The sequence below is a fragment of the Emydura macquarii genome, unplaced genomic scaffold (genome assembly GCF_026122565.2).
Source record: "Emydura macquarii macquarii isolate MOO-44397 ecotype Brisbane River unplaced genomic scaffold, CSIRO-AGI_Emac_v2 contig_2503, whole genome shotgun sequence".
In the NCBI taxonomy this organism is placed as follows: Eukaryota; Metazoa; Chordata; order Testudines; family Chelidae; genus Emydura; species Emydura macquarii.
In genome coordinates this window covers 380635-406837 of record NW_027132640.1, presented here as the reverse complement: position 1 = coordinate 406837, position 26203 = coordinate 380635, and the positions used below count along the sequence as shown (strand labels likewise).

The 26203-nt window shown below is 48.6% G+C and overlaps 1 protein-coding gene across 2 annotated transcripts in view; it reads left to right on the top strand.

Annotated features, from left to right (window-relative positions):
- Nucleotides 1-26203, top strand: part of VAC14 (VAC14 component of PIKFYVE complex) — a 190671-nt gene that overhangs the window by 55520 nt on the left and 108948 nt on the right. For both annotated transcript variants that reach the window (XM_067563484.1, XM_067563483.1), the window contains exon 13: nt 22030-22180. In XM_067563484.1, the coding sequence (XP_067419585.1) occupies nt 22030-22180 (151 nt within the window). The remainder of the gene's footprint in view (nt 1-22029; nt 22181-26203) is intronic.

Below are 26203 nucleotides of genomic sequence, written 5' to 3'. Positions count from 1 at the left end.
GGGTGACTGCTACCCAATCCGAGCTGGGCAGAGGAGGCTTCCATGCCGGCTGGGACACAGGGATGTGGGCAGGCGGCTGCTGCCTGTCTTCAATCCGGGGCGCGGGAGACTGTCCCTCGGCTCGGAGCTGGGATGTGGGTGGCTGCCACCCAGCTGCATGCCCAGCTCACAAGATGCAGGAGGCTGCCACCGGGCTCCCACCTGGGAGCTGTGAGCGGGCGGGAAGCGGGGGGCTGCTGCCGCCCAGCTTCCCCAGAAGTCTGTTCTCCGCTCCTAAGGTTCACCTTTTCTTACCCCCCTCCCCCCACTACTTCAACTAGCTCATCAAACACTTTCTGCATTAGACATTGGCAGATCTGGCATCTAACCCTCGGCATGCAGTTAACTGGTAGCGCTTCTAACACAGCTAACTAGCATCCAAAGCTGGAAGTGCAAATGGTGTTAAATGCCTAATGCACATAGCCCTGCTAGCGGTCTTTGATAGACTCATGGGCCTGACTTTCCCAGTGGACTAAAAATCATGCAGTGTTGGATTTGGATTGCATGCCTAGGAAGGCACTGTCCTGCTGCCTGGAATAAATCCTTAGTCAAGGGGACTATTAAGCGTGGGGGGGAAATGATTAATATTAAGAGAATGATTTGTACTTGCAAATACAAGTGACTGCATGGCCGTATTCCATACCCTGATGCTTATGATGCAAGCATTTCCAAAGCATCCCATCTGCAAGTGCAATGCTTTAGAAAGCCCACAGCTTGCTGACAGACTCTGGTTTGGCTGGAAATTGTAATGAGTCATGTTACAATTACATTTCTTTTTACTGTTTTAAAAAAGCAATGCAGAAAGGACCCTGGTGATGCATTTCCTCCATGTGACAATTTTCCATGAGGAAATTTTCCATGAGGAAATTTTAAGATGATTTATTTAATCCAGCCAATTTATGTAAATCTATTTTACTTACTAAATCCATAGAAGATTCAGTCCATTAAATAATGCTGCTCTGCCAGCTCCTAACCTGCTCTGCTCACTTCCTTCTGCAGAGGAAATGTGAATACCTGAAATAGCAGTTTTAGGAAAGGCTTTTTCAGTGTTGGAGAGAGGGATGAGATTGCTAATGTGAATGTGCAGGGTGACTGGAGATGAGGGATTAGGATTCAGTTTCTGACACTGCCACAGGTGACACTCTAGAGGCTTGGGATAGCTTTTCTTTAGGTTCTCTCCCTGCTTTAGACAATTTCACAGCAGCCATTTGTGAGCTATGACTTGTCTGTAGGGTGTGGGTAAATCTGTAGCAGACACACAGTGCCTTTGCAGGCTGGTGTTGAGTTTCTAAGTACACAGGCATCGCAACGATAATTTTCACATCTCCGGTGTGTTGTAAGGCCATTGGGGCTGGAATCAGTCACCTTTTGTTTCTAAGGCTCCACGCATCCTGTGATGCAGCATAAATTACATGTTCCCGCCTTGTACTGGCTAGCAGCATCAGTATTCTTCCTGTTTCCCCATGCTTCCTTGGGGGAGCTGGTCTTGCTGTGCTGCAGTGTGACATATTGGAGTGCAGTGTTCCCTGCGGTGGACCCTCCACTGGGGGGTGCTTGCCCCATCGAAGAGGAAGCAGCAGTGCTAGCCACTGACCCTCCAGAGCAGTTTGTTAGTTAGATGTTGTCCTGCTAGCACACCCTCAAACTGACTTGGAATGATCATCCCACCCATGCTGGAGCGGAAGGGAAGTCTGGCTTCTGAGGATCAGTAGGTTTGTGGTAGTGTGTTGATGCTAGCCTGAAACACTACCTGTAGCAAGGTGTCCTGCAGTATTTAATGTCTTACTGTTGCAGCCCGGTCCCCCTGAGCTGCTTCTGAATCCTTCACTGCATTGTTCCCAAGCGAGCTGCCCTAGAGCAAGGAAAGAAATGTGCTTGAGACAGTGAGGTTGGAGTTGTTTTTGTATGTTGTTCTCTTCCTCCCCCCTCCCCCCCCCCAACAAGTTTGGCTTACAAACAGGATTTGCCAGACCAGGTGTTTCCCACAGAACAGAGGCCAGTATCTGATGATGCACCTTAGCTTGTTGACTCTTCTTTGCGTCTCAGCTCTTCGTTCCCTGTCCCTATCCTTACCCAGCTCTCAGAATCTTGCTGAAAACAGTCAGTAGATCAGACCCAGCCAGTTAGTATTCAGAGATCGTGCAGCACGCACTTTAACGCAGCAGGGTCACTTGGAATGAATTTGGAACAGGCAATTCCCTTTCTGGAACTCCAGAGCAGCAAGTGCAGTAGGAAGCTGGGAAAAACCCTGATCTAAAACCTTGCACAATTTTTAATGTTGCAGGTGTCACTAGATCAACACAAACTCTCAATGCTTTCCTTTGCATTTCTGCTGCTGTTCACGCTGAGGTTTATTAAATGGATCAAATTTGGTCAGATAGTATCTCTAAATGATCCCAAGTCTTACATATAGTAAAATCCAGCTTTTATGGAACCCGAGACTGATGGATGTATTTCTATAAGACTTCTTACATTTCCAGTGGAAATAGATCTTTAAACATACCCATTTTCTTGCAGCATTATGCTAAGGCATGAGAACCTGACAGTGAAATGCTATAAATAGTGAAACAGTTGAGTTTTGTGGTCAAGCTGAGGAACACAAAAAACAAATGGTATAAATCAGAGAAAATGTACACTTGATCTTTATAATGCTTCAGTTTAAATACGCTATTGATTTCCTTAACTGTGTGTTGACAGCCTGTTCTTCCAAAATGATTAAAGCTTTTAAACCCACGTCGTGATACCACTTTCTAATTCACCTGAACAATTAATTGAGCACCCGACGCTGCCTGTGCTATATCTTTTCACTTAAAAGCTTCTTTTGGAAAACCTCACAGGGGTTAAAGTTACATTCCTGGCTCAAGAATCTAAATACTCTCCCTCCTTCCCCCCAGATGGGTTTTAAATGACCTGTTCAGGTGAATGTGGCAGACTTAAAGTGCAGGGATAGTATGACAAACAATTCTGTAATAATGGCATTGCTGAGTTCCTTGTTTCTCTCAGTGGCTCCACATCAGATATACTTGTAAAGTGAGCCAATGATTCTTCTCCCTTCCTTCCCCCCTTAACTAAAAGCATTGCACCATCACTATAGGGTGGTAGTCTTGCTGGAACATGTTCTTTCTGCCTAGTGCATCATCACTTGCAAAGAAGGTTCTGAAATCTGGAACTTGGAAGGTCTTGGATGAAATCTGGAACTTGGGCTGGTCTACACTACAGAGTTTGTTGATAAAAGTCAGCTTTTGTCAACAAAACAGCGGATGTGTACACACTGAAATGGAACTCCCCTGCTATACTGACATAGTAAAACCAGTTCAATGAGAGGTGTAGGGCTTATGTTGGTGTAGTTAGGGCTGATGCAGTGTCAGTGTACACACTGTTCCTTACATCAGCTGTTTGCTGTCATTCTGGTCAATTTCACAATTCTGCTGAAGCTGTACAATTGACAAGAAAGCTGGGCAGCTAGAGCCCAGCTGCCCCCTCTCCCCTGGTGGCTGAACCCTGCCTCCAGCAAGGAGTTGTGGGGCAGCCCAGCTCCTGGCAGGGAGCTGCCAGCAGAGCTGGGATACTGGGCTCTCAACTCCTCACACTGCCCCTCTTAGGTTGGTGGAAGTGCTTCTGGTGAGGATGTAGTGTGGACATCAGCCACCACAGTAATTAATGCAGTGGCTGTAAGTCGACCTAACGTAGGTTGGCTTATCTTTGTAGTGTAGACAAAGCCTTAGTGTCTGTTCAGTATGAGAGTCTGGCTAGAATCCAGCCCCTGTAGCTGTCCTGAAAGGAGTAAAAGAGTGCCTTTGTTCACACAGTGATTGACTCTGGCCCTGAATTCACAGGGAGAAGATATGAACGAGAGGTGCGGTCTTTACAAAGTCTCCTTAACCAGACATTGCACAGCTTCCTTTTGAAGTCTTTTTGCTTCTAATAGCTTACCCTTCTCAGAGAGGATCTGAGACTGAGTGGAGATAAAAATTTGTGTTCTGTCAGATTCCTTCTATGGCCTTGGGTAAGTCAACCTAACTCCGATTCCGCAGCTGTAAAATGGGTATGAAACCCACCTCGCTGGGTTGCTTTGAGACTAATGCTTAGATCACTTGGAACATGACAATTACTCTGTTCTTTTTAAGTTCATCAGCCTAATGCAAGCCAAAAATTGAGTAGGCATGAGAACTGAGGGAGAAACGAGTGAGTGATCCCAGTGTGACATGAGGACTAACTTGCTCCAGTTCTCTTCCAATGAGGAGCAAGGAGAAGATAGCGGTGTCTCAGGCAATACCTACCTTTTGGGTCAGTGAAGCCTGCTGTTAATTGAAGCACCAGGTCAGATTGGATTGTTACATCCGTACTGAATGGCTCCCTCAGAAATCCCTCCAGTGTGGGCATAAGTTTCCAAAGAATATCCATTCCTTCATGTGAAACAACCAGATTTTCCAAAGGGGAGATGGGCGTTAGAGGCTCAAGAGGAGAACACGTTTACTTCTGCTGAGACAGTTGGTAGTTCGTGATTTCCGTATGTGGTGTGATTGGTTCACATCTGGGGAGGAAAAAAATAAACCTGAGGACGTGTCATGTGCCTTTCACCCAGTCGTGAAAAGGGTGGCGGCTTTGTTGCATTCAATATTTTGTGTCATTCAGGCTGCCAGTGTTAAGCCTGGCGGGGAGGGGAATCCCACGAGTGATGGAGAATTCTCGTAAGATCCTAGATTTTGCTAAAGTTTTTGGCACCTCTGTTTCCCCTGCCCATACTCACCCTAACCCTGTCCCCGCTCCTCTGTGCCGCTGACCTCCCCAGCACTGCAAACCTCTGTGCACTGCTTGTCCTCTGCAATGGGCTGGGGCACTAAAGGCCAGAGAACTTCTCCCAGTGCAGCTGGATTCCAAGTTCACTGACACTAAAGAAAAGCTTTGGCCAACGTGAATAGCTCTTTGTTCAGGTTGGTTTTCAGTTTTGCTCTGTTGGTTTTAGGCTCATTGTGCTGCAGCTCCAAGCTTTCAACGTGCCAAGGCCGAAATATGGGACCCCATGCGAAGCAAAGAGCATAAAATAAAGGAGGCACCAAAACGAGAGTACAGGGAACTTAACATGACCTGAAACTCACTTCCTTACTCCTTTATTCTAGCCTCATGCCTTGGATTCAACTTTATTTCGTACATGGCGCTCAAGTGCAATAGGTGCTTCACAAGCAAACTTGCCAAGCACAGTGCCTGCCCTAAAGAGCTTAAATCTGTGGGGTGGAGTGGGGATGTCAATGGGCAGCAATAGCATGTGACTGGTCAGTGAAGCTAGCATGTGGGGCTTGTTAATTTCCCACGTGTACATTATTAAGTGTGATAACGCCTTGTCTGTGTGAGAGGGAGATCATCTTAGGTCCTGCTGGTGTGAGATGGCACAGCTGATACAGGTCTGTGATCTGCTTATGGCTCCGGTCAGCTCATGTACAGTATCTTCCTACAGTTCAGGGGCTGAAAGGTGACAGCTCGGCCTTCTAAACTGAACTGTATGGGGTTCCAGCAGCAAGGCGAGCAATGGACATGTGATTGAATTTTCCCTGATGCGTGTATGTGTATCAGTGTGGTGCTAATTGTGTTTAGTGGCAAAGCTTCCCTGGGGATATTGTACTCAGCAGGAACTGAATTTGGGAAGCTATTTATTGGCTTTCATGGGGGCAGTCCAGCTTTGCTTTTTTGGGTGTGTGGATGCAAAGAAATGCATTAACTCAAATTTAAGTTGGATCAGAGAAAATATTTGCAGTCCAGTTTGGCACGCCTGCAAGCAGCACTTCTGTATGGGATTCCTGCTGGATGCTGTTGTGGGGCTGGCCTTTTTCCAATACCCTGGCTTCGCTGAGAGACTGAAGGCAAAGCAAGGGCACTGGCAGGAAAATGGTGCGGGAACCTATAGTGATAACACAGGAGTGGCCAGGTGGGAGACATGACCAGGAAGCTGCCAGCTGGCACAAGCCCTCTGTGCCTGTCAGGTTGCAGTTATTTGAACAATAAGGCAGCCAGGCATTCCTGCGCGCACCCCACCCCAGAGCACCTATGCACTCTGTATAAAACTCTGGGGATTTTATGTGATATAACCAAGCCTGTGACATGGGAGATTTCAGGCAGGTACCTGTCACTCTTACAGCTGAGATCATTGCATGTCTTAAAATGTCATTTGCTGAGCTGCTGCAGCCTGGAGGGCTGAAAATGGTGATATTGGCAACCCCTTTGCTGTCACTTACCTAGTCGTGGTGTCCCTGTGTTTTGGAGACAAGGCGGGGTCCGCTGGTTAAAGTGCAGTGTTAGGACTCTGGCAACCCAATGTTCTATTCCTGGCTCTGCGCTATGAGGCACAGCGAGGGGAAGCAGTTTCTCCACCTGTAAAATAAGGACCTGACTTGCCTATCGCAAGTATTAATTCACTGGCTCATCTAAAGAGCTTTGAGATCCTAGTCTGGGCAGTGGTGCGGAAGGATCAAGTACTGTCAATAGCGGCTGCTCCAGCCTTCCTGCTCCTTGCTTTTCCGTGCCAGACCCATCTTTGTGCCACTGGTTTTTATCGTCTGTTGCCTAGCCCAGCACACGATTTCACTGGCTCCTCATAAAGATGGAAGCAGCCTCTGCTCAGCCCCAGTTGTACTGTGGTCTTCGGCCGGTTTCCCCATGTGAGTTGTCACTTGCTGCCCCTGCATCAGGAGGTGGGATCTGGGAGGAGACAGGTGTTGGTGAGTGCAAAGCCAAAGTGGCTTTTAACAAATCTTGCTCTCTTGACCTTCCACACCCCAGAAGTTACTTGTGCTGATTAACATGCTGCTTATTCATATGACTCTGCATCATGCACCCTGCTGTGTCTCCTGCAGAGCGGTGCAGAGTCAGGCAAGTTCTGACTCCCTCCAGGCCTGCCCTACAGTCCGGATCTGTACAGGTTTAGAGCCCAGGAATCAATGGGCTTGTCTCACCGCCATCCCTTCCCTCTGGCACTTCATCCATAGTGCTGGTGGGGGCAGTGGAGGAATCAGTCTTTCTGGTGCCCTGTGCATCATCTGGCATCAGGTGGTGTGCAAAACTCCCTGTGTGCTAATTACACACTCGTTTCTGAAAATCTGCCTCTAATGATCTGGCGACCCTTTCTGAGATGACACGTTGGAAATGTTACAAAATGGCTTCAGTCCTGATCAGTTTGCCCCAGGCCAGCTACAGCCATCACTCTCCTGGAGGAGCTAAAGGCTTTTCCTACTGCTGCTTGATGTGGAGTGAATTTATTGCCTGGAGATAGCCTTGTTGCTTTATGCATTTCAGCCCTATTGCCCTGCCTTGCATGTCCACTGTCCCCCTGTACTTAGGCTTGAGTTTCAGAAAGTTTGAGGGCAGCAAACTTGTGTGAGTTTCTGCATCAGACTTTGCACGCACAGCTACCACATCAAGTATCTATAGTCAAGTATTTGTGCACACAGGATCAGCTAGGTAAGCTATGCAGCACTTGTATGCAGCTTTTTGAAGGATGGCGTTGCTTATATTGTACCAATTCTTTCAGGGATGGGGAGAAAACTTCCTACTCTTATTCCCTGCTCCACCTCCCCCCACCCCCACCCCCCGCATCCTCCTCATTATAAAGTAAACTTGGATCGGTGTTGAAGTGAAGCAAAATTTGGTAGCTGTGAAATTGTCTGCTGGAGGTCAGAGGACAAAGGTCACTGTTCCCTTTCTTCCCTGGTGATGGGTGCCTGAAAAGAGGCACAGTTAAATTGTCGTGGGAAGATTAATGGGGGTTTCTCTTATTTAACAGTGCTGGGGAAGGAATGCAAGTTTACTTTTCACACTGTGTTGGTTTGGGGGCTTGCCAGCAATGGGGCGCTCATTCTTGGCTCTTGCGCTGCCTTCCCTCGGTTTCTTCCCACCTCCCACCCCTGCATTTAGAAGAAAAAGAAATTAACCCACCCCCCAACCTCCGAATGTGTTGGGAAGAAACCTCGTTGCCACTGTTACGGAATGAGACTGCATTCAAGTCACAAAGCAGCCAATCTTCATGCAGGATGAATAGCCCTCTGCCCTCAGCCGGTATGTGCCCTGATTCCTAACCATCCCGCGCCAAGAGGAATGGAGCCTGTCAGGCATGCTCGCCACTAGGGGTCCTTTCAGGGCTTTGTTCTGAAAAATGAGTCTATGGCAACCCTTCTGTCCCTGCAGGCTGAAAAGAGAATAAGGTGGGTCTGCTGTGGGTTGGGGGGCAGGCAGGGCAAAGGAGATAGAGTCTCTGAACCATCTCTTAACATGCTGCAATTGCCTCCCTAAGGATAGGGCTTACCCTAGGGATGCCAGGCCTGCTTCCCAGGGGGCTACTTGGCAAACGGGAACCCTATAGCTACTTACAAAGCATGGTGGCTTAAGCTGCATGAGGTGCTTGTGCCCACATAGCAGTGTCAAGCAGGAGCGTGAATAAGTGTGATCCTGGCGTGACACAGCCATGCTGGCAAAATCCCCAAGCGTAGAGCTAATTCTACCACCAAAGCTGCAGCTTTCTGTACAATTTATTTTGTTGGGGGTGGGGGGATGGATGTGTGCGCTGGATTAAGCTATCCCAGGAAAAGTGCGGTTGCGCTGGTATAAGCTGCGCCCACACTGGAGGAGCTTTGCCAGCATAGCACACTGGTATAGCTGTGCCACAGCACAATGTGCTCCCAATGTAGAGCAGGCCTTCCACACAGGGCTGGCTCAGCAATGCACTGTGGGGTTTCTCTTCCTGCAGCTTGCGGAAAACAGCTTAATTTTGAGGGCCTCTTTTCTGAGTGGCTTTGCAGTGTTTCATCCATCAGGGAAAAGCCTGGTCACTTTTTGCACTTTCTCTCTCTTGTATTTGTGGTCCTTGTTACAATAGTGTCTGAGCACTTCACAGTCTTTAATGTATTTATCTTCACAAACCCCCTGTGAGCGAGGGCAGTACTATCTCCTCATTTTACAGATGGGGAAGCTGAGGCACAGAGAGGCTAAGTGACCCACTCAAGATTGTTTTGGAAGTCTGTGGCAGAGCAGGGACTTGTACCCAGGTCTCCAGAGTCCTAACCACTGGACCCTCCTTGCCCTTATTTATTCATTTGTTCCCTTATCTCCTCTTGGGATCCTGTCCAGCTGACATATCCTCCTTATTGCCCGGCAAGAGCAGATCCAAGGTGGGTGTCTTTCTGATGCCCTGTGCTCAGCTTCAGGCTTCACCGTCTGTCTTCTCCACCTTAGTTGCTCTGTTTAGTCCCTGGGGATGTAGTGATCTAAAGGTTCTCTCACAGCCTTCCTGCTCCCGATGGATTAAGGAATGTGTTGGGCTTTACATCTTCAGCTAATTGTTCTTCAGATTCTCTCCTCCCCCTCCGACTCGTCTGACCTGTGTAGTTCTGATCCTTACCATTTTATAGAGGGCACCTGCTGGGCTTGAATAACCGCCTGACCCTTGCCACTGGCCTCCCTTAACCCTCGGGAAATGCACCTGCTGGCACACGTAAGGTTCCTTAAGTAGCCTCTGTGCTGAGGCCAGGATATTAATCTCACTTCTGACTTCAGGGCCTTTCACAATTAACTGTGCAAAAACAGAGCATCTTTGGGAATCTTTTCCCCATCCTTGTGTGTTCTTCAGTTGGCTGCCTCTCTAGCTTGGGAAATGCTTTGTCATCCTTGTGCTATTGTTAAGTGAGTAACAAAGTGCAATACTGTGCAGCAACAGCAGTTTTCCATGCGGCGGAGTCCACTTCCCAGCAATCTGCAGCATTACAGGGACCTGACCCCTTTCCTTCGAGTGGTGGCAGCATTAGCAGAGAATAGCTTTAAACCAGGGAGCGCTTATCACCGAACAGCCTTGAGTCATCTTTAAACAGACAAGGCACTGGCTCGGGGGCCCTCTTTGTGTAATGTTGACTGAGCTTGTGGCTCCAGGGTATCTGCTGCCCCATGTGGCAAGAATGAGAGGTCAGAGCTCTGTTTGCTCAGGGATGTAGCCTATACACTAGAATGATAGCCAGAGACCTTGAACACTTGTGCTTGTATGAAAGCTGAAGTAACTGTGAAGGGCTCCTTTCCTTCTTCCTAAATCATTCATCTTCCCACATACCCCCACCCCAGGTGTCGTGTGAAAGGGGTTCCCTGTGCCATTGTCAGGGATTAGTTAGGTGAGGTAAGAGCTTTTGTTGGACCAACTTCTGTTGGTGGAAGGTGGTACAAGCCTTCAAGCTACACAGAGTGGTTCTTCGGGTTACCTGTTCCTGGTGCTGCTCAGCATGTGCTCTGTGCAAACCCCAGCTCAGAATGGGGCTCCCACTGTGCCAGATGGAATTTGAGGGGCTTGAGCGATGTCTGGCACGGGGGAAGCCCCAATCTGAGTTGGGGTTTGTGGAGAACCTGCCACAATGGGGGCAGATCAGTGGGTCCTGGCCTCATTTGGAGGCGGTAGGGTTTCCTGAGCATATTGCAGCATGGCACCAGGAATAGGGGTAACCTGAAGAAGAGCTTGTACTTTCCCCCAACAGAAGTTGATCCAACAAACAATATTACTTCACCCACCTTGTGTGTCTCCTATCCTGGGACCAACACGGCAAACAAAGGATGATTCACTCAGGTAAATGCAGTGTTCACTCCTGAACAGCTGTCCAAGTGTTGGAATTGTAATTGCACGGTTCCCACAAACTGAAGTCAAGGGTTAACTGGTGGGCTGACCTCCAATGTCCCAAACCATCAGACAGTAGAGACAGCAATTCATATTTGTCCTTTTAAAAAGACCCAAAATGTGCAGGCGGAAGGAGAGGTCTCTCGTCAGAACGTGTTTTTTTATGGTTTTTCAAAAGCCTAAAACACGCGGCAGTTCTGACTGTTGCCTTTAGTCCTGATAACGTCCCAAACCACTGGAGCTTGACTCTTGTGGTTGCCGTGTAGTTGGAAACCCTGAGGTGGGGATACATGTCAGTAAACTTAGCTCAGTTGCCTGCACAGCATCCCAATGCACAGTAAATGATGTGGTGCATAATGCATCAAAAGCACTTCTCATCCCTGGATTTCAAAACATTCTACAAAGATGGGCCTTATCCCTGCTTCACAGCTCCAGAAACTGTGACAAAGGTTAGAGGTCACACTGAGGTTTGTGTACATGGAGAGCTGCACTGGTTCACCTACAGATATGAATTTAAACTGTGTAGTAAACTGCTGCAAATCCCTGCGTGGATGGTATTTGGTTTAAGAGCAGCTTATTTTGGTTTAGTTTAAACCTGTTTCTAATCAACTTAAACAGAAATAAGAGTGGTGACACAAGGGTTTGTATTGATTTAGCTAAACCAGTTTAACTAAACTGATGCAACTTTGTATGGAGACAGTGTGATTTGGGGGCAGGGCCAGGAGTAAAACTTGGCTGTCTGGAGTCCTATCCACTGAGCCCCATTGTCTTATATACAGTGTAGGACAGGGGTGACAAACTTTACCTGTTGCGCCCACGCTCCATTACTGCACCATTGGCTCAGCAGAGGGGCTTGGGCTGAAGGCAGAGCTGGGGATTGGGGGAGGAGCTGGGGCTAAAGGCAGAGCCGGCCTAGGGGCAGAACTGGGAAGAATGTATGTCATGCAGCTGATGTACATGTAATGCGTACAGTGAAGCTTTGTTCCTCAACCATCTGAACATCATGGAGACGTTCAGTAAACTGGGATGACTGGGAATTTCAGTGAGGAAGGTAGGCCTTGTGGTGAAGATGTTGGACTGGGACTCTAGCTCCTGCCTCTGGTATATATATCCTGCATGGCAGTGGGCAGGCCACTGACGGTATGTCTACAGTGGAATAAAATACCTGCGGCACGACTGTGGCTGACTCAGGCTTGCAGGGCTCAGGCTGTGGGGCAGTTTGGGCTCGAGGACCTTCCCTGCTTGGAGCTACTCCACAGTTTTATAGCCCCACAGTCCAAGCCCCCGAGCCCAAGTCAGCTGGTTTGGGCCAGCTGTGGGTGTTCAATCACTGGGTAGACTGTTTCTCTGTGCCTCAGTTCCACACCTGTAAAATGGACATCATAATCTTTCCTTTCTCCCACCCTTTTTCTCTTGTTTGTTTAGACTTAAGGCTTCTCTGACAATAAGTTGTACAGCCTTATAGCTGTCTAGTTAAAGCCGTACAACCCCTTAGTCTGGAAGCATTATACCAATATAGAGGTGCCTTATTCCTGTAGGAGAGGGGGAATAAACTCTACCAGTAATAAGATGGCTTACTGGTCTAGCGTATTTCCCTTCTTGTACAGAATGAGCTATTCTGGTGTATGGCACTCTAAGGTTGCTGTATAACAGTGTCCACACTAGGTCTTGTACTGGTGTAACTTTGTTGGTAAATACATATCCCGCCCCGAACAAACTCAGTTATACTGATACAAACCTTTTGTCGCCCAGACCTCAGCTTCTTGGGGCAGGGACTCTCACTGTGTCTGCACAATGTGCCCCTCATCTCTTCTGCTGTCCAGGTGCTGCTGTCATAGAAGTTCATCTGGTCATATCTCACCAGATCAATTTCCTGCCATTGTGGGGAAGAGGGGCCTACCTGTTCTCTGCCTGTGGCACACTATAGAGTAATCTCTGGAGGGCTGTAATAATTTGGTCTAATGCAGTGTATTGGGCTCAATACTGGGGTAACTAGCTGAGGGTTAGTGGCCTGCGACATGCAAGTGGTCAGACTAGATCTGGTGGACTCTTCTGGCCTTAAACGCAGACTCTGAACTAACGTATAGGGCTGTGACCCTCTTTGGAGAATGTCTGGCTAACCCAGGGCATTCCGTGTGACTTACATTGTACGACACAAGTTACACCTGTGTGGGTTACACATAGGATTTGTTACCGAGGCAGATACAAACATGCTGACAAAATTATCTTTATCCCTCCTTTTTTTACCCTTTTTGACTTCTTTCTACCATGCATTTAATAACACTGTACTACTTCTGATCTCACTGTAGTTTATCACGTGAGCAAACGCCAAGTGCTAGAATGAGCTTGTCGTTGTGTGAGTGGGAGGAGAGCGGAGCTGTAGAGGCGACTAGATGGCAACGGGAACTCTCTTCAGAATCCCTTTCATGAGAGACGTAGGGCTCTTCTCATTCAAAGAGGATGATGAAATCACTTCCAGGCTTGATGGAATAGAGAGACGCTCCTCTCTGATGTTCTCTCTCTGCCTTTAGAAGGAGATTGGCTTTTGGCCTCCAGGGCAAAGGCCCCAGACCTCCTGAATGAGGGGCTGTGCTCCCCCAAGGGACCTGCCTGCTGAAGGCTTCTGGATAATCTGCTCCACATTTTTGGGGTGGGAAGGAACGTGGGTCACAAGAGTTGAGGCTTTTGGTCCTCCTCCCCCCGCCATCCTCTCAGCAGCCGGTGCCAAATGGAGACCTCTTGAACCTGCAGTGTCTCAGCTTTCAGCACGTGTGGTCCCGCTTTACTGACTGACTCTCCTCCCGTTATCCTGCCCAAATTGGCATGCGAGCAGCAGGTGTGCCCCCCACATTGTACATTCCCCCATTCCTTTCTCCCGAGCAGGGTTACTGGGTGGCAGCAGGATGCGCTGCTGAGCTGCTAGGGAATGGCTCATATGTCATGACACATTACTTCAAAGGGATTGGTGATGCCTTTTGCAGAAGAAAATGAAAGGGTGGGGGCTGCTTTCTCCTTGCATTGCCTGAAAGCCTCCTCAGAAGCCAGTGATGCTAGTATCAGATCAGTTCAACCAGAACAAGAGGCGAATTAACTTGACCTAGATCTGGATAACAGAAGAGGCCTACAAATCCCTGCTTTCTATGCCTTTAAATTTAAAACATTGCTTGGGAGCAGTGTAGAGAAAACTCTATTCCTGACAAGGAAGGAAACCAGTTAGTTGTTTGTCACAACCTTCCTGTCTTATAATCAATTCTGTCCCCTAGGACCATCTGCAGCCATGCGGAGGGGTAATTTTCCTCTACAATGCTCTTCAGTAACTCCATTGCTAGCTCTGGCTAATTGGGGACACCAGTAAATATCAGTGGGAAGGTCCCCTCCCTATGTTTTGACCTGGTTACTATTCACATTTCCTAAGAGGCATGTTCTCCTTTTTAGCACTAATTGGAACAAGCATCAAAAAGCTCCACTTGTTCCTATAGCAGAGAACAGCCCCCCAAATATCTTCACCTCCTCGAATCTAGTAAACCTTGCCTATGGAAGCTGTCTCGGCTGGGGAGATTTTGTCAGTAGCAAAGGTTGCCCCTTGGTTTGGATTTACGGCAAGCAACCTAGCACACGAGAGGAGAGACAGAGAATGGATGGTCTTGGGTTAAGGGCAGTGTACTGATAAATCTATGATGGAGCTTCTGTTCCTCTACCAGTCATTGAACCTTTCTGTGCCCATTTCCCCTGCCTCGTGTGTGTGTGTGTGTGTGTGTGTGTGTGTGTGTGTGTGTTGGGGGGGAGGTGTTAGAGTAAATTAAATCTTGTGAGCTGTTCAGATTCTGTAGTGGCGAGGAGTCTCTAAATAAAGGAGTGGGGAGAAACACCAGTGTGGTGGCCTTGGGATGGGAGGGGAAGGAAATCTCTGCGCCAGCAACCATTGCGGATAGGAGTGGGAGGCGGGGAGCTGAATGGAGGAGAAATGCCGTCTCTTTTCATATCTCCATGTTCTTCTGCTAGTACAGGACTTGAGATCTAAGTAAGCATCCAAACCAGCAGTTGTAGCCAAAGAGCTGTGCAGTGGCAGGGTTTCTTTGCAGAATTGTAGGGGACAGGTTTTTGCTACGTTCATTGCTCTGCTCATTATCAAAATGAGCTCTCTAATTGACTGGGAGGTATGGTTGTCCTCTTCTAGTTTTGAACCTGGATTATAACATGTCATCTTAAATATGGCTAAACATCCATCCTCCAGTTTACAGATGGGGAATCTGAGGCACAGCGTGAGGACGTGACTTGCCTAAAGTCACCCAGCAGGTCAGTGCAGACCTAGGAACAGAGCCCAGATTTCCGACATCCAGCCTTGTAGACTGAAGCTGCTAATCCCCGTTCATTCCCAGAGCTTGCATTGCAGTAGCCAGTGCTGTCTGTGCTCTGTGGCTAAAGGCGAGGTGGCGAGGCTCATCCCAGCTGTGCTTCTCCATCCACCAGGAGCAGATCCCTCGGTGGCTAATCCTCAGAATCTGAAAAGCCATTGGATTTGGCACGCCCCATGTCAGAGCCTAGGGTCATGCCCCCCACACCTGGGTGACTGATCCGGCTCCAGCCCCTTTCATTTCCAGTGCTGTAGGTTTTATTAGCAGCTGAGCTCTGGAATGATAGGACCCAACTGATGTGCCGCTCTGGCACCCAGCCTGTTGCCATGGCAATGGCAGGCACTTGTGCTCCTGCAGGATATTGCTTTCTACCTTCCTGCTTCATTCTCTCATTGACACAAAGAAAGCAGGCACTTCGGAGGCACTTTGCGGAAAGCTGCATGTTGTGCACAAAACACTCCTCAGCCCTCCTTCCCTAGACGGACTCCCCTCTGGGTGAATGACGGCTCAGCACATCAGTCCTTTACATAAAGTGCATGCTGATCCCATACAGGAAAAGCAGGCTCGTGAGAGCAAATGCAGACGATCGTCATTAAGATGCAGGAATACCACATCCCTGCGGCTCCTTTTCATTAGGTGACCCACAGCCTGGCCTGGGCACTAGCAGACCCCATGGCCATTGTAGCTACCCCCTTTCCTTCCTGTGTTCCACGTGCATTCTTTCTCTCTTGTTTATTTTCTTCATACTTATTCAGCCTGGATTTTTATACTTACTCCAGCTGGCAGCCCAAAAGGTTGGGTTTTGGGGAGCAAATACTGTGGGGGCCCCACTCTGCAGAGAATCCCTAGCCATCTTCAGCCTGTGGGGGCCATAGGCTCTCACTGGCTCCCCCTAGTGTTGTAGAGTGCTGCCTCACACCTGCAGCCCCACCATTCACTGCCATCCTGCAGTTCAGGAACACTTCATGGACGGAAGGAGCCCTGCAAGTGTTGCCCGAGCGTAAAAGAAATGCAGCCATCGGGTGTCTTTCAGAGGTGAGTACAGCCTGCACAGACTGGAGTGTCAATGTGCTGGGGATTTCATCCCCTAGGGAATCAAGGATCTCTGGGTTCAACAGTCCTTGTGGTTCTAGGGACTGAGGGATTTGTGAGACAAGCAAGGCCCAGTGTGACCCTCTAGTCTGACCTCCTGCCTAAAATAGGCCCCAGGCTTGTCTGTTTCTGACTGCATGGCAGGTACCTGTACCTGACATAAGTACCTTCTGCACTGGGATGGGAAGCCCAAGTTTCTAACTTTGGGTGCAGGGTAAGTGATTCATTTTAAATGGTTCACTTGGCTCTGGGTCAGAGCCAACCCACACTCTAAATTAGGGCAGAAACTGGGTTGTGGCCTCAGCCCCTAGCTCAGCAAAAGTGGCTTGTAGACTTGGTTATAAATGTTACTCAGCCCCGACCATGCTAGCCAATCAAACCATGTTCAGACTGAGTTGGCTGGAGCAGCTGAAAACTATCTTAAACTGGTTCAGCAAACAAGGGCCAAGGTCGTAAGTGATTAAGGCTCTGTCTGTGCTCCATGCTTTACTGTGTCGTCATCGATAGCACCATGACCATGGTGTCATGTGTCATGGTGTCATGTGGCTTGGTCTTGCCATGTCAAATAACTGTGCCCTGCTCTGGTTTTACCCATACTGGCCTCAACCTGCACAAAGGTTAACTATTGACATCTGCTGTTAAACTGTTTCAGTGCCCAGCCAATCTCCCATTGGATATCTGTGCTAAGTGTTACAGGCTACACACAGCAGCCTTGCCTTTAGCGTCCAGATACTGCCTCTAGAGATGCAACTCCTTGTGTCTTCTATGATTCATCCCAGGGTGTGCTCACACGTGTGCCTTATCTCAGTTCGTTGCACTGTTAGGTTTTTTTTGTTTTTAAAAAGCTTTCTAAATCCTACTCAAGGTGATAAGGTGAGAAGTGAAGGAGCAATAACGTTGCAATGAAAGAGTGCCACATAGTGCTCACATTGAAGACCTGGCCGTGCTACCAGTCAGCCGTGCTGTGTGACATACTCATGTGACCCAGGCGAAACTAAGGCCACGTTGTCCTGTTTGTGTTGTGAGGTCCAGAGCTTTACCTTGGGGTGCTGTAAAATAAGCACCATAGTAGTGTCCACACAGCAGGGTCCTCACATTCATACACTACAATTGCATGTCCACTGATTTTGTGCACCCACCCCATCACACTGCCTAGCCATGCATCAATGCGTTCCAGGAGAACGCAGGCAGGCATCCCTTAGTGGTGAGGCAGAGGATAGTGTGTCCACAGGACTTGCCCCAGGGCATGTGGGGTGATGCATTGCCAGGCACAGCTGGAAAGGAGGAGGACCAGCTGCCCTCGTTACACAGCTAAGGGTACCATCCCCACTGCAAAGTTGTCTTCCTGTAACCGGTTCACAGCTGTATGCCACTAGCAGGGGCAAAAGATGGCTAGCCACCACGGTTACAGAACATCAACCGTGCATGTTTACAGCCAACCATGCGGCTAACTGACTTCACACTCTGTTAAAAGTTGTAGTGTTGACGGGGCCCCAGGAAGGTCCCAGGTGCGCTGACAGACATAACCATGTTTTAAGCACAGTTGTGGCTCGGCTATGTTATCGCTGCATATCACCTTGCCTGTGTAAACCAAAAAACCCTGTTCAGCGCACAGGTGGGAACACAGCTGTTAAAACATTATTTTGGGAGGGGAGGTGGAGCTTGTCACCCTTCCCTTGTCATGTAGGAGATTGCAGTTTGAAAATGATGGTGGAAATACCTGCCCCTTGGGTCATTTGGAACGGTACCTTTTGTGCTTAATGACCCGTGGAAGACGGTGTTCTTTGTAGGCACGCTCAGTGGGCTTTGGGACCAGGCCCTGAAGTCAAGGGGAGACTTCCCCTTGGCGTCCGACTGTGCTGCAAAGTCATCCAAGGTCTATTCTCAAACTCGCGTAACTTCCACTTCCAGACACTGCTCCTTCACTTGCTGGAGGGCAGTCCACAAACCCCTCAGTCTGGATGACACTCTGGTGCTGAGTTGCTTTTTCTATTATTAAACAAAGCTGTATCTGAGGGCTACAATAGAAGCGCTGCAGCATTGGTGCACCTGCGCCACCGTAGCACGTCTGGTGAAGACGCTCTATGCCAGCAAGAGAGTGCTCCCGTCGGCATAATAAAAATACCTCCGTGTTAGGCGGTAGCTATGTCGGCGGGCGGGGAGAAGCTCTCCCACAGACAAAGTGCTGTCCACACCAGCATTTCTGTCGGTGTAACTTACGTCGCCCAGGAGGGTGGCCTATTCCATCCCTTAAGTGACAGAAGTTATGCTGACATAACCTGTAGTGTAGACAAGCCCACGGTGATTAGAGCCCCCAAAAGACCGAGAAACTAAGTGAAAATATGTAGAGCATTGGTTCTCAAACTGGGGGTTGCGACCCCATGAGGGTTATGTGGGGGTCATGAGCTGTGAGCCCCGATCCTGGCCAGGTGCGGGGCTGTGAGCTTCCCTGCTTCCTCCTGGTGGAGGAACATGGGTGGAGGGGGCGAGCGGTGAGATACAGATACTGCTCGCCCATCCCAGTGTTCCTCTGTGCCCCCCCAGGGGACTGGAGGGGAAGAAGTGAGAAGCAACACCAGGGCTTCCTGCATTCAGGTCACTTTCTCCAGGTGGGCTGTGCTGTGAGGTGAGCATCAGGGGCTGCTGCCCTCTCCTTACGCAGCCCAAGTGGGGAAAGTGACCTGGATGCAGGGAGTTTGAGAACCACTAGTGTAGAGGCTATTTTTCTGCGTGGATGATGCCAAAAGAACTGATTAGCTCTGAGACCTGACTTCTGCCCCTGCTTCCAAATAAATTGTTCCTGAGTTGGGCCAACACATGAGAAATCTCAGCCCCAAAAGAACATTGTTGTAAAATGAGACTTGGAGTGCCTGGGCTATGCTATCCCAGCCTTGACCATGTCCCTACCATGGTACTCTCCTCTATGCTAAGTGTTGACCACACAGCTATGCTGGGCCTTGATTTTTCTCTCCTTCAGTGCACAGTTGTTGCTCACTATTGCTGAGATTGTTGTTGTCCTTTGTTTTCCCCTGGAGAGAGTTGCATGCAGTTACTTAACAATGTTTGTATGCGCAGGGGCCTCCCATGTGTATTGCATCCTTTTGTTTTTCACAGGTTTCCCAAATCCGGTCTCTGTAGGTTCATACACTCTCTGTAGCTTTCTTCAATATGGCTATGCTTCACAGCAGCAAAGGTGAAAACAGATGTGGGGGCGGGGAGGGTGTGTGTCCCCTCTCTGAGTAACCTGAATGTCCTCACTGCTGATCTGGGAAACAAGCTTGTTAACGTGGCCCGATGGCAGTTGGTTGGAGGGACAGCATCTGATCAGGGAGAGCTGAGCTCAGAGGGTGGTCTGGTTTCTGGCCCCTGCTTGTTCACAGCCGCATCGCAAGCACTGAGTGGGAATGGTTTCAGCCAGGTGTTTTGTAGATTGCTGCCTACTTCGTGGCCATGGGAGAGCTGCTGAGCAGCACTGCTTTGGGTAGTGTTAGCCACTGAGAAGTGGGGGAGAGCAGGGCTGTGCCTGTCCCAGCTATGTACTTTCTAGCTGAGGTGCCATTACAGCTTTGTAAAGGAAACAGAAGCTGTAATCAGGAGAGAGCTGCTATTTGCATTCTCCAAATCAGCTTGTTTTGTCTCCTGCCTCTGTTCAGAGTGGCTCTGGCTGAGACTTAGAGGGCTTGTCTACACAGGACATGACTGTGCAGCAAGCCGATGAGCTATAGATTCACTCCCTGGCTTGCCCCGAGCCCTGAGAGCCTCTTTGAGAGATGCTTCATTGTGCGGGAAATTGGCCTGGGGGCTGAGAAAGGAGGATGGCCTAAAAGAAGGCAAAGTCTGGGACTGAAGAGCGGAAGAACTGGATTCTCTTCTGGACACTGCATGCAAATCACTTTAACCTGTGGTTGCATTCAATGGCGTATGGCTTGTCTGCTGTTGGAGATATTTGTTAACAGCTGGAGATGGGACACCACATGGGAGGGCTCGGAGTCACTACAGTGAATTCTTTCCCAGGTGTCCGGCTGATGGGTCTTACCCACATGCTCAGGGTCTGACTGACGGCCATATTTGGGATTGGGAAGGAATTTTCCCCTTGGTCAAATTGGTGGAGACCCTGGGGAGTTTTCGCCTTCCTCTGCGGTGTGGGGCACGGGTCACTTGCTGCATTGAGCTAGATAGAGTAAATGGTGGATTCTCTGTAACTTGAAATCTTTAAGATTTGAGGATGTCGGTAACTCAGTCAGAAGTTGAGTCATGGGTGAGGTTCTGTGGCCTGCAATGTGCAGGAGGTCAGACTAGATGATCACGATGGTCCCTTCTGACCTTGAAGCCTGAGTCTTGGCACCTAACTTCCCCCTTCTGTGGAATGAGTGATGCCCACTGCTACAGTGTCCTGCAGCTTTATGGCCTAAGCACTTTGAGAGAGAGGATTGCCAACTCCAAGACCTCAAAAATCACAAATGGCTTAAAAATAATGCTTGAAAAAATCTATTTGGAGTCTTTACTTGCTTCCTGGCTTTTGAGCTTCCAGGGGTCACTTTTCAAGCTCTTTTCTGCAGCCATAAGGATTAGAAATGTACTTGTTAAATAAAAAAGTAAAGCTAAAATTCCCAAATAATCACGACTCCAGGAACAGGGACTGTAAGTAAGGTGCCAAGTACTCTGAGACTTGCAATAAAATCGCAAGAGCTGGCAATGCCGTAACTCATCTGAGTAAACTTCTCTGGATGGTGGGTGGGGGATCCAGTCTGCCTACTGACTGTGTGCTGGTTGGTGCAGCTGTCTAGCTAGTTGTTTTCATGCTTTACAAAACTCCACTAAGTCGGAGGCTGGTGAGAGAGAGTGAGATGACCAATAAAACATCTAGGGATGGAATAGGATCCATTATTGCTGGTTGGGACATCAGGACAATTGCACAAAACCCTAATGTTCCTCAGAATCTTGCAAATGACCTCTCTGGCAGTGTATAGAGGAGAGCGGGTGATGAGGAAGTTCAGAGCAGAGACCAGTGTTGGCTAGAGCTGTGCTACGTTCACTATTAAAGCTGTCAGCCTCAATCCAGAGTAAACTCCCTCTCAGATGAGTGAGGTGTCCAGTGCTAGAGGAGGTTTCTTTTGAATTGAGCAGCACTGGAATTAATGTTGCCTTTTTAAACAGTCAGCATTAGCCTTCAGAGTTGATCCAGGGAGGTGAATCAGCACAGTTCATAGCTCTCTAAGCTGTCATTCCATGCAGTGAGACGGCACTGCCCTGGCTTCCTGAAAGACTTGCAGACAGGATGGCTGCTAGCTCCTTTTTTAGATGAAAACTGCGTTCGTCAGAAAATTAATAATAGCAGAAATATGTGGGTTGGCTGCACAGTGCATGGAAATCCCCAGCACAGATTTCCTATTCCTCCCTGTAGTAATGTTGCTGTGTGTCCAGGCTGGTTTGCAACATTCATTGCCTGCCAGGAGAATGTCTAGTCCATTTACCCCCTCTACCTAAACTCTCCAGTTCTATTGTGAGGTGAAGCTAAGAAGTAAAACCACTGGCTTTTACCAGATATACTCTGGGCGGAGGGTAGCAAGCCCTGGTCTACTTGGTGCTGACTGTATAAGTTTGGCCAAAGTAAAATGGGCATATGTCCCTTTGCAGTAACACAATAGATCTTCCATTTCTCTGCCCTACCCTTCTCCTTGGCAGTTGTATGCCTGGAATTTCACTGACACTTCATTGTAATGAGGAGTCCTGGCTGCCCACTTCTACCTCATCCATGTCAATGGGGTTAGTATTGGCTTTTTGAATCACATCTGCTTTCAGTCCCTTGAAGAAAGGGCTTGAAGTCCCTTGTCTCCTGCCACCTCTGCAGACTCTCCATGCTGCATTGTCATTGCTCACCTCTGTGCTGTCTGTACCTCTTACTAGGTTATCCTGAAGGACCTAGAAGTTTTGGCTGAGATTGCATCCTCTCCTGCCGGTCAAACAGAAGGTCAGGGGCCGTATGATGGCTCTGATACACGACCTGGCCAATCAGAGTTACATGTTCCCGTCAAAGCCAGCCAGCTGAGCTCCTCCGGTAAGTACCCTCTGTCCACACCTTACAGACAATGATCTAAATTGTTAAGTGTCCTCTCGCTTCCTAGCTGCTTCATTTCCCTTGATGCAAAGTGGCTCCTGCCAGATTTGGTCAAGTTCCATTCCAGCCCTCCCCTCACTGGAGTATTTTGGGTTGCCGAAGAGTATGCTATGACACAGCCCAGAGAACAGTCTACTTCAGATCCGATCCACCCATCTATGGATTCAGCCAGGAGAGCAATCCACAGGTTCCTGCGATACTTTTATACTGATGGATTGATCACATTATTGCCACACCTGAATGGGACTGACTATGTTCAGAACAGTGCCCAAAACAGAACAAACTCTCCTCTCCTGACAATAGAAAGGAAACCTGGGGAGGGAAGAGCAGTGGGCTGAGCCATTCATCGATCAGATGCTATACAAATATGGAGGCCACAATCTTAAAAATTGCCCCTGCTTTTGGGTGCCCAGTACAAGCCACTTTGATCCCCTCCCTTCCCCTTCTTCCCCCAGTTTTTGAGCATCACAGAAAATGGACTAGACGGGTGCAGTCCAGGATGTTAAATTGGAGGCATCCAAAAATGGAGGCACCCAAAATGTAAAGGCCTCACTTGAAAGTGTTTTGGCCTGTGTCTGTGGTGTTACACAAAAATGAAGCCAAGCACGCTTGGCATGTATCTCTGGAAAACAAAGTTGTACGTTGTCCCGAGAGCCTCAGACAAGTGAAATGTTTAAAACTGCAGGAGGCTTTATAGAAACTGTCACCATTGTTCACGTACCCCTGAAATCCATCCACTTCCCTGGCCAGCCGAGCAGCAGCTCTTCCAGACCTTTCTACCTCACTCCCTTCTCGTGCTGCAGTTACCTGTGGCTGTACTGCAAGCTAGGGCCGTGACTCCTGTGCTCATGTACACACACTTAGACTGTCTCTCATTGAGCTAGAGTGAATATGAAGAGCAGTGTAGTCGGAGTGGCTGAGCTGTGCCGAATACAGGGCTTTAACCTGGGGAGCAGTGGAGACATGGCCTGCATGAGTTCATTCCTCCATCCTCAGAGCCAATCATGTCCTCATGGGCAAATGAATACATTTCCTGTTAGAGTTAGATTGCAAAACTGTCAGGGGGAGGGACTGTCTGTTCTCCCTGTATCTAGCCCTTCATACCTGTGGCTCTTGGCACAAATGCTTATAAATAGTAGTGCAACCACCCCCTAGCCTTCCTGTGCCCTCTTCCCCGATGTCTCACTGGCCAGTAAGGCACTGGCCCAAAAGCCTACTCAGCCCCTTCTAGAATCATTGCACTGTCAGCTAACAAACCATCCCTGCTTCCTGTGGGCAGGCCTGTAGCCTTAGAAGGGCTGACGTGCCTAATGAGCTAATCTGGCGAGAGCTAACACCATTTTGTCATGGAGTTTTTGTAACGTTTGAAACCTAATGCGGTGCTTTGTGAGTGCTATTGATCCTCTCCGTGTCTGAGAGAGAGAGACTGCGTGGGTGGAGTCGTGTACTCAGCACTGGCCAAACAGCTGCAAATCTGCATTTTAGATCATGCTGATGATGGTTGCCTGAGGTTTCCTTCCTTATGGATTACCTAAAAATAGCCTGCAGTATGGCATGTATCCTAAAGACTGCATGGCCCCTTTAACAGGGACAGAAACTAGGTTTCAATTATTCAAGCCTAGTACATAAACAAAAATAAAAAATCCAGGGTTTGGAAGAATCTGGCTGTATCCGTGCCTAGCTGTCTTCTGTATTTAGAGTGCCTGTCGCTACAGTGTCAAGTGTGTGTAGGGCACGCAGGTTGCTAATGGTGGGTGCTATAGTTCAGAATGCTTTCCTTTTGTAACCCTCTTCTCCCTTGCTTGTAACTTTCTGGCAGAGGAATCTTTTGGGCTGAAATTCTCATAATTTGATTTGGCTTTTACCCAAAAGCACACTTTTTTGGAAGGAAGGATTTGAGCCAATTGTGTTTTGGTTGCCTTATAGTTCGATAAGGATGGAAATACCTGCCCCTCCTTGTTCTGATCACGTGCGTGTTTCATCCAGACCACTCCAATGACTGACTGACTGAACATTTGGATTTCGCACAGGATTAGTCCGTAGCAAGCTGAGGGATTGCTGCTGGGCTAGGACGCTCCTGGTTTTGAATCTGTAATGTTATGGCCTTGTGAAAAGGCTTTTGGAGCATGATTAATAGAAAAGCTTAGGTCTGTGTGTATGCTCCCATTTCATAGCTGGGGTGGTTTTGCTTCTGCTCACATTTCCCTAGCACTCTAAGATACAATGTTGTGACAGAGCCTCCGTCTATGGGGTGTGCTGGTTCCCTGCTATTTGCCTGCACAAGACAATCAGAACAGATGTAAACGTGATGTTCTGATTACTAGAAAATCAAACCTAGCCCCCAAAGCACAGATACGAGAGAACAACTTCCCCTAGGACGTGATGGGCCAGTGAAGATGAGCTGTCCTCTGTGGAGGTGGAAGCCACCCACGGCTAAAAGCCTCCATGACTCCACATCCAGGGAAGGTAACTACTGGATTTCCACTGAGGAGTCTGGATACAGTACAACAAAATTCTGCAGCAAACCTATCCCTGGACAGTGCTTCAACTTCACCGTTGGAGATGGGGGCCAGTAGAAATCTAGCTGAGTTTCTCCCTGAGTGATGAGTTATGTGATCGGAGAAGGATAGACTGAAAAGCTGTTAGGGAGCGGTGGGGATGCGGGGAGAGGAGCTATCTGCTCATGGTAAGGAAGCTGAGGACTTCTGTGTCCCCGAGCCCTAGAATACCTGTTTGTGGCTGTGGTGTGTGGTGTCAGGTCACTAAGTCAGGCACTCTTGCAAGCCCAGAAGTTCCAAGCACATTCCCATTGTTCATGCGGTGTGGCTATTTTTGGTCCAAGCTTGCCACCCATTTCCAAGTGGTGTTGAGAGGCGTGGGGGAAGGGAAGGAGCCTGGGCTGTCCCACGTTCTTCCCCTTGCTTCCTCTTTCTCATGTTTTCCCCAGGATGTGTTTATGCAGTCGTTTCCCTGCCATTGAGATTGGCTTCCTTCAACCATTCATTGGTTGCAGCCAGGAAAGCAGCGTCCTTCTTCCTGAGTTCATTCCCAGATTGGTGTTTATTTAGATGCTTTGTTCTCCCATTACATAAGGCTCGCTGCGCTCTGACAGCTTCTCAAAAAGTAATGAACTTGGAGCTGCCTTTTAAGGACCTGCGCTGCATGGTGCATAGAATCAGAGAAGATTAGAGTTGGAAGGGACCTCAGGAGGTATCTAGTCCAACCCCTGCTCAACGCAGGACTGACCTCAGCTAAATCATCCCAGCCAGGGCTTTGTCTAGCTGTAGCTTAAAAACCTCTAAGGATGAAGATTCCACCACCTCCCTAGGTAACCCATTCCAGTGCTTCACCACCCTCCTAGTGAAAAACATTTTCCTTATATCCAACCTAGACCTCCCCCTCTGCAACTTGAAACCATTGCTCCTTGTTCTGTCATCTACTACCATTGAGAACAGCCTAGCTCCATCCTCCCTGGAACCCCCTTTCAGGTAGTTAAAGGCTGCTATCAAATCCCCCCTCATTCGTCACTTTTGCAGACTAAACAAACCCATTTCCCTCAGACTCTCATAAGTCTTGTGCTCCAGTCCCCTAATCATTTTCATTGCCCTCTGCTGGACTCTCTTCAATTTGTCCACATCCTTTTTGTAGTGGGGGGACCAAAACTGGACACAATATTCCAAATGCAGCCTCACCAATGCCGAATAGAGGGGAATAATCACTTCCCTTGATCTGCTGGCAATGTGACGTCCCCTTTGTAACTTGTGTTGTTTGCGGGAAGGCCAGCTCCAATTGGCAGGGCAAAGACGAGAGGAATAGAAATTGTCTGACTTTAGCCTGGTAGAAGGACTTTGCAATGGAGCACATACCTTCAGCACATGGCCAGACTCCTGCAGCCTGTGATGAATGGCGTTAGCTCTGCATGTCTGACAGCCTTGTATTTGGCAAACTGTCTACGGATAGCCA